This window comes from Triticum aestivum, chromosome 6A, assembly GCF_018294505.1.
Source record: "Triticum aestivum cultivar Chinese Spring chromosome 6A, IWGSC CS RefSeq v2.1, whole genome shotgun sequence".
In the NCBI taxonomy this organism is placed as follows: Eukaryota; Viridiplantae; Streptophyta; class Magnoliopsida; order Poales; family Poaceae; genus Triticum; species Triticum aestivum.
This window is the reverse complement of record NC_057809.1, coordinates 611,741,045-611,749,789: the sequence shown is the minus strand read 5'-3', so window position 1 is coordinate 611,749,789 and position 8,745 is coordinate 611,741,045. Positions and strand designations below refer to the sequence as shown.

The window sequence follows — 8,745 nt, the reverse complement described above, 5'->3', positions numbered from 1 at the left end:
CACGAGTCCAATAGGAAGAGCTAGTCCTCTAAAGTAAAGTAGGCGAATTATGGCTAAATCAAATAATTCTTACTTTCACGGCCATCAAACATTCCAAGACATCTCTTCAAGACTATCCGACTCAGCTCTGCGTAGGCAGAGCCAGGAACTAGATCCGTATCCCATGATCAGTAATCTTACAATTACACAACCACCAGATCCTTTAGGTTTGTTCGATCTATCGATAACTGATAGACAGACGCCTTTGACACTTCCTCCAGGTGGAGTTGATTAACACTCTCATGGTTGGTCGATGGAAATAGCAAGACGAGACAGACATGATAATCTGAGAAATATATGTGGTGATCCCTTAAGCAATATCTAAGAATTCAATGTGTCCAAGATTCAATTGATTGGTTGAAGCCAAGGTCTCGAGCTAGTCCATCTTCCTATATGATATTCTTAATAATGCGCAGCACCAAGCCTGAAATTGGGGAATGAATTGAATCGATTGCCTTCCTTTCCTGGACTGGACTGAAACTAATAGGCTGCTTCCTCGTCTGTACTTCAACTAGGAGGTTGTTGATATCACTCTAGATTCTCAAAAGGATATTGGATTGATTTCAAATCAAGGAAACTATTGAAATCGGGTAGCGAACCTATTGTTCCTTATTCTTTTGTCCTCCTCGGCTCTAGTTGAACAATGCACACACCCCGCTTTAGCTGCACATAATAAGGTGATCCGTGAGGCGGCTAGCTATTAGTTAGTGCGATGTGCAGTGAAGTGAGAGATCTCTCTACTCTAGTAGACCAGATGAAATAGCTGCAATGACTAATGTTTGATTGGGAAGACAGAATACATACGTTGACGTGCCCAGTCGAGCTACCGTAAGGTAGTCTAGTTAAGGAAAGGAAACCGGCTATTCCCCTCACGCTAAGGGTGCGATTCCTTACTCTCCCACAAGATCACACTAAATACAATAGGTGCGTGATCTACTAGATTCTTATAGAATCAATTTATAACCTTAGTTGATAGACAGGAACCACCATCCCATAACAAAAAAGGGGGGCGAAGGTTATTTTGTACCAATGAAGACGGATTTCTCTCTCGAGCTGCTCAAAGATCTTTAAGTGGCTTACGAGGTAGACTTGATCATGATCCATATCCAACCTTCTCCCATCTGCTTCTGTCTCTAAAGATTAGAGTCATCGACGCGATTCAAGTCCAGTGCTGATAAAATCCTGCTGTCCAGTTCGGGAAAGCAAGTGATTGATTAGTTCCATTGGTCTATTGGCTTCAGCTTCCAGTCTACCTCATTTCTATCAAAATGATCTGGTGTCTATGTCCATGCCTGAGGTTGGTAAACCCTATATCTATTGCGGGGTGGTTTGAGGAAGGGACAGCTTGTAACCCACGACTTACTACTACGAAGATTCTGGCGGAGAGCTTTTCACATATAGATAGGTCGGGATGAGGAAGCTCCGTAGTCAACTAATAGATAGAAAATCCACCTTGTGAACCGTGTTTGTCTTAAAGTACTGTTTGAGAAGGAATATACCTGTTCCAATCCCTCTAGTGGCTATACTGATTGACATAGGTAGCTTTCGTAGTCAAAGCTCACAGGGCCAAATGCTCTATTGGAGTGGGCACGAACACACACAATCAAGGTTCGAAGAACTTCTACTTCACGCCTTGAGGATTCTATGACGCTCACTCAATGGTGTTGTGGCGATTGCAAGCAATCAATAAACGAGGAAGCCAAATTATGGATCCAGGAAGGCTGCATCAGAAGGAAGAGTAGGTGTTGCTATGCCGTTGGCTGGGACTGAGACAGAGAGAGGGGAGCATAGCCCCTATGATCCCGGTAAAGAGTTCCAACTAAGCTCTTCTCAGGTTCTTTCTTTCTCTTCCATTCTTATGTTTATATATTAAAGTGTAGTTTTCTTACTATAATATAATAATATTAATCTAATATGCCCATTGGTGTTCCAAAAGTACCTTACCGGATTCCCGGAGATGAAGAAGCGACTTGGGTTGACTTATACAATGTTATGTATCGAGAAAGGACACTTTTTTTAGTTCACTGTCCTATACATAGAAAGAAGTGCTTTTCCACCGGTATCAACATTCTATCTGGAATCAGTAGCGATAATTGTTGTATTGTGAGCCAGCCCCGTAAGACACTATGCACCTCCAAATTCTATATGATTTTTCCAATCATTTCATTTATACGACCTGCAAATAAGATAAGATCTTGGCTCGCCCTACAAAAAAACAACTATATGCCCTATAAACTTGCTTGCTTCTTCGAATCTCGAAATAACATATGCCCGAATCACTCGGAACCATTCCGATGTCCGAATGCAACCTTCCAATATATGAATCTTTACCTCTCGACCATTTCGAGACTCCTCGTCATGTCCGTGATCTCATCCGAGACTCCGAACAAACTTAGGTCATCAAATCACATAACTCATAATACAAATCATCATCGAACGTTAAGCGTGCGGACCCTATGGGTTCAAGAACTATGTAGACATGACCGAGACACATCTCTGGTCAATAACCAATAGCGGAACCTGGATGCTCATATTGGTTCCTACATATTCTACGAAGATCTTTATCGGTCAAACCACATAACAACATACGTTGTTCCCTTTGTCATCGGTATGTTAGTTTCTCGAGATTCGATTGTCGGTATCATTATACCTAGTTCAATCTCGTTACCAGAAATTCTATTTACTCGTTCCGTAATGCATCATCCCGCAACTAACTCATTAGTCACATTGCTTGCAAGGCTTATAGTGATGATCATTACCGAGAGGGTCCAGAGATACCTCTCTGATACACGGAGTGGCAAATCCTAATCTCGATCTATGCCAACTCAACAAACATCATCGGAGACACCTGTAGAGCATCTTTGTAATCACCCAGTTACGTTGTGACCTTTGATAGCACACTAAGTGTTTCTCCGGTATTCGGAGTTGCATAATCTTATAGTGAGAGGAACATGTACAAGTCATGAAGAAAGCAATAGCAATAAACTAAACGATCATTATGCTAAGCTAACGGATGGGTCTTGTCCATCACATCATTCTCTAATGATGTGATCCCGTTCATCAAATGACGACACATGTCTATGGCTAGGAAACTTAACCATCTTTGATTAACAAGCTAGTCAAGTAGAGGCATACTAGGGACACTCTGTTTTGTCTATATATTCACACATGTATCAAGTTTCCGGTTAATACAATTCTAGCATGAATAATAAACATGTAACATGATATAAGGAAATATAAATAACAACTTTATTATTGCCTCTAGGGCATATTTCCTTCAAAACCAAGATAAACTTGGGGGAGCTTTACCGGAGTACGGGCATCCTTCTCTCTTTTCTCTCTCCGCACATCCATGGTCCCCTCTCCGCTCTCTCCTCCTAACCGGACAAATAAGGATTAATTTGTGAATAGCTTTGGATGAGTACCTCGGGCATCATGTCCGCGGAGGGACTCATCCAAACTATTCACAATTTATAGGATTTGGGTGCCACGCTTGGAAAAAAAGCCGAATTATAGGATATCTTCATTTATTCAAACAATTTCCATAGGCAATTGCATGATTAGATTATACACAGTTTAGGACGAAATTATCGCACATTCCAGTATCATATCAGTTATAGCATGAAATATACTCGTAATCATGAAAATAGGAATATAATAATACAACATTATTGCCTCTAGGGCATGTTTCCAACAGAATTAGGTTTTCCGCACCGAGATAATCATGCCGAAAGTTCTAGTGCACTTTAGTCGAATCAATACTCTCTCCATGTCTCCCTCTCCCATGTTCATAAGTTCATACATCTGAAGGTTTGAATATGTTGAAATTGACAGGACCATGGCTATGGACAAGCTGACCTTTGAGGAAGATGGCTATGCATATGATAAAGGCGGTCGAACGACAATAGCCGAAGCCGTTTTGAAGGTTTGGAAGTAGCTTTAGTCGTAGCACCTCCTCTAGTGGCACCTTGAGCTTAGGAGAGCAACGCGAGACAACCAGTTCTAACTGCAGCGAACCAGGGCTCGCCCTCGCCTAGGAAAGTTCCGATTATGTTAGGATGTAAAGGGAAGTTAAGGAAAGTTTTGATTATGTTACGATGCAAACGAATGTTTGGATCATGCTAGGATGCAAAGGGAAGTTTTAATTTTGTTACGATACAAATGATTTGTATCGTAATTTGTTAAGATTCGCCCGCGTCAGGAAAGTTTCGATTATCCACTGATTTGTGTTGTAGTTTGTTAAGATTCTCCCGTGATTTGTGTTATGTGAGGAAAGTTATGATTCACTGTAACTTTTGCAAGGAAAGTATTGAGACTTGGAGGGATCGTAATGATTTGGGTAAGCGAGACTTAAAAAACCAGAAGAAAACCGGTTGATATTTGTGGTTAATGTTTAAAAAAACCGGTGGACAGGAGGTGGTGTTGGGCTGAGAAAAATCGGCGGGGGTGTTGCATCGATCAATTGGATGGGGGAGCTACGAACGATGTACAAACTCCCCCTTTAGGCCTTGTTTGGTGGAGGAGGTTTGGGGAGGTTTGGAGGGGAATATCCTCGCAGGGTTCAAAATCCCCAGAAATCCTTGTCAGCCCATTTGACACGTAGGGATTGAGAAGGCCAATCCTTTCCGTTCCCCACGAATCCCCCTCAATCCATGTGATACAGAAAACCCCCCAAGGCACCCATGGAACTGGACGCTTGCTTTGTTGCTGCTGTTGTAGGAGGTTTAACCAAATAAAGGGGTTTATGAGGGGAGAGGGATTAGTGGGGAATTGAGAGGATTGGGTGGAAGAGAGGGATTAACCAAATCCTCTCAGATCCACCTCCACTCCGGGGCTGCAAAACCTCCCCTGTCAAACGAGGCCTTAGGCCTTGTTCGGTTAATCCCCACCACAAGGGGATTGGAGAGGATTGGAGGGGTTTGATGTGGATTTTGGTTTGCTAGGGATTTAATCCCTGCCAATGTACTCCAAACCCCTTGGAACCCTGTGGAACTGAACAAGGCCTTAGGAGTATAAGATAATGTCTGACAGGGTGACCTCATGGGCCCATCACAGCCTCAATCAACCACATGGCTTCTTTCCCAAGGAGCTTAGAGTTTTTAGTAGATGAATGAGTGCTCTTGGTGGCGGGTTCCAGTTGGTTAATTAGATTATTTTTCATATCCTCCGATGATTGCTATGGTTATGTGTTTGCATCAACAAAAGCAAAAAAAAAGCCTGATCTGATTTTGGATGAGCATATCATTGTGTTACTAATTTTTTTCAAGAAGTAGAATATTTTTCTCTCATTGAAAATGGTAAAAGCCCATGATTCCAAAAAAGTTGTGGTAGATATACATAAAAAGTGTGATAAGATTGTCTGAGACTTGCCAATTTATGGCTCTCATTTTTATAAAACTAATCTTAGACAAGCTTAACAAAAAAAAAATAGGAGTATGTTGCAAAGTGTGATCCAAACAGCCCCATAGTCGCGGCGCCAGCTGAGCTTTTCGGCTCAGCCCGAAACTCACTCCAGCTCGGCCTGAGAAGGAAATAGGCCGAGCCGAGCAGCAAATTTGGGCCCGTTTTGCGACCGAGCCGAGTCGAGCCCGTTTCCGCTCGGTCCTCAAAAAAAAGAAGAAAATTTCTGTTCCCCAAATTCCCCGGACGCCGCTAAGGGTTTGTGCCGCGCCGCGTCGCCGCTCTCGCCACCGCCTGACGCCGTCGTCCTCCTCGCCGCGCCCTAAGCTGGACGGCTCGCTCCCGGCACCGACGGCGGACGCGCCCTTCCGTCGCCGCCGTTCGTGACGTTCGTCGCTCCCGTGGTTCCTCTCCAAGCGCGCCCCCGTCCCCAGCGTCCACCGCCCCGAGCACAAGCAGGTATGACCTCTCTGACGATTACGCGGGCACCCGGCGGCACGCACGCACTGGCAATTACTGACGCAGGCAAGCACACACGCCGGCGGCACTGGCACTTATTGGAGATACTCTTATTGACGCACGGCAAGCATACACACTGCACCAGCGCGCATACACCAGCGCGAGGGATCGGCTAGAGATGCCGGGGTTTGATTAGTCGCTAAAGAAGTGCTAGCTAGTGCACTTATGAAAGCAAACAAAACAAGGTCGGATTCATTCGAAGAAGTAATAAGGAAACACATGTGGCAATCTCGTTCTGTAATATGATTCGAAGAAGGAAAGGATCAATTTCGGTTTGTATTAGAAAAAGGTGCTGTTTTAATATGCCCGCCTCTTGTGAAACCATAGTAAATCGAGAAGTCTGAATTACTAATTGTCCGCCAGATTGGATCCGGTTCGGAGCAGGCTATACTATAAGCGCTCAGCCTGATTTTCGACGATTGTCGTACACCGAAGGAGGATCGTTTCAAGAATAATTGCTGGCGTTTTGTTTGTCGACGCAAGTTGTCTGCTTTGTTCCTTTTGAGATCGGATCGCCATGAAGTTCAATAGAGGTCGCCGCCGCAGCCGTGATGTAAGTCGTTTTTTTTGTTGCTTTATTTGTTCTTACAAATTATCGATCTATCACCGATGACTAATCCGTCCCCTTAACGCAGTCGGAGATAGCAGCTTGTTATGGAGAGGAAAGGCTAAGCGAGCTGCCAAGTGATGTTGTGGTCAAAGTCCTTGGGACGGTGAAAACACAGTGGAAGAGTAATGCGGAGGACAGGCTAAGGGAGCTGCCCAATGATTTGCTGCTCAACATCCTCGAGAGGGTGGGTACGCTTGATGCCATAAGAACCTGCATCCTTTCGAAGCGACTGCAGGAGCTGCCCACTATGCTCTCGCAGATCGTAATTGATCTCAGCCCTCGTGATTTGTTTGAAATGGATGGTGTTGTGGCTGAAGTGACGGACAAGATCCTTAGTACGAGGTCTCCACACATCACTGTTCACAAGCTGAAGCTCAAATTTTTCTTGGTTCCCTCTCGCTGTCTCTCCATCGGCAAATCTGTCGGCCTCGCCATGGTGACCCAGAAATTGGATGCAGCTGAGTTTGAGATCATGACACAGAAGGATTTCAGCCATTGCACTGATGCCCATCGCCTGCTCTATGCTAAGAAATTCAATGATTTTGTTCGTGATTGTCTGGATGCATTTGCTGGTCTCACGCGGCTGCATCTACGGAATATGAGGTTTGGTAAATCAGATATATCCAACATCCTTAGCCATTGCAAGCGGTTGGAGTTCTTGTCTTTCTTCGAGTGTGACGAGGGGGTCCGTTCGGTGCTCCATGTAGAACACGCTCAACTAGTTGAGCTTGTTATCATCTTTGGGAAATTTGAAACAGTGGAGCTTGCCTGTCTACCAAAGCTCCAGCGGATGTCCTATAGGGATTGGCAGTATGATGATAATCCCTTGGTTCTTGGTTTTGTCCCTCAGCTTTCGAAGCTCAGTCTTGCTTGTCCATACTTATCAGGCAAGACACTCAACTTAAGCAAGCTGCTTGCTAATGCCCCCACTGTAAGCGATTTGTATCTGGAGTTTCGAAGTGAAAAGGTAACTCACTCTAATCATTTCTATCCCATTCTCATTAACTGTATGATGCACAATTTCTGCACAACTTGCATGCATTATTACTTCTAATTTGTTTTATCTCTCACAGATTTGGATTCAACCAGAATGCCCCAAAGTGCTTGCTCCTGTGCTTGCCAAACTACGGTTTGTGAATCTGGATCATCTTCGCGAAGAATGTGATATCTCCTGGACACTGTTCCTTCTTGAAGCGGCACCATACCTAGAGGAGCTTTGCATCACAGTATGGGACCATAAGTGCCTGATCGAGTCACAAAAGAGCATCTCCAAGAAAACGGATGTGAAGTGGGAACCATCTGATCCTCATTTTAAGCAGAAGAATCTGGCAAGGCTGACTATCTATGGCTTCCAGTCCGATGACAATTTCATCGGATACATTAGACGCATCATTCAAGCTGCTGTGAACATCAGGGAGGTATCCCTGCACTCCAGGAAGGTGTGCCCATTGTGTTTCGAAAAGTTTCCTCAGGTGGCGCTTCGTCCTTCGAGTTATCCACGGACAAGCGAGGAGCTTGATTTGTTGAGGGAGAAGATGACAGCCGCTTCGGCTACGGCTTCTCCTGTTATTCACTTCCGCTCATTAGGTTGAGTTGATGAAGATAAACCTCTATTTCAAAGACCCCAGTAGTAGCCACTACGTCGGCGCTATTGCATATTCTGCAGAAATGTATCTCGTCTACCAATTTGTTGGAACAACTCATTTAGCTATTTTCGACAAATGAATGGATAAAATAAGCACGTCTATGTTGTGGTCGTGCAGTAACGTGCTTATGTTGAATACAGTCTATATTCAGTTCAAATGATGATCTGTTATTTTTTCAATCTTGTATTTATGAGAGCCACGGCACTCTCTATTTTTCATGGACACTGAAATACTCCCTCTGTAAACAAAATATAAGAGTGTTTAGATCACTAAAATAGTGATCTAAACGCTCTTCTATTTCAAACAAATATAAGAGTGTTTAGATCACTAAAATAGTGATCTAAACACTCTTCTATTTCTTTACGGAGGGAGTACAAACTTTGCTGACAACAGCTTTGCCGCAAGAAGAAAATGCACGTAAGAAACGGCAGTGTTCCTGTCCGTCCCCAGTGGCCAGCTCCAGCGCGGTGCATTCGGGAGCAGCTCTGCAACTTTGCTGAAGATTTGCAACGATCGATCAGTTCATCAACG

General features: G+C 44.1%; 1 protein-coding gene across 1 annotated transcript; it reads left to right on the top strand.

Annotated features, from left to right (window-relative positions):
* Positions 1-6,331: 6,331 nt before the first annotated feature.
* On the top strand, positions 6,332-8,438 carry LOC123129032 (uncharacterized). Its single transcript, XM_044549170.1, has 3 exons — positions 6,332-6,511; positions 6,594-7,535; positions 7,642-8,438. The coding sequence occupies exons 1-3, from the start codon at positions 6,476-6,478 to the stop codon at positions 8,158-8,160; spliced, it is 1,497 nt and encodes a 498-aa protein (XP_044405105.1). The 5' UTR covers positions 6,332-6,475; the 3' UTR covers positions 8,161-8,438.
* The last annotated feature ends 307 nt before the right edge of the window (positions 8,439-8,745 follow it).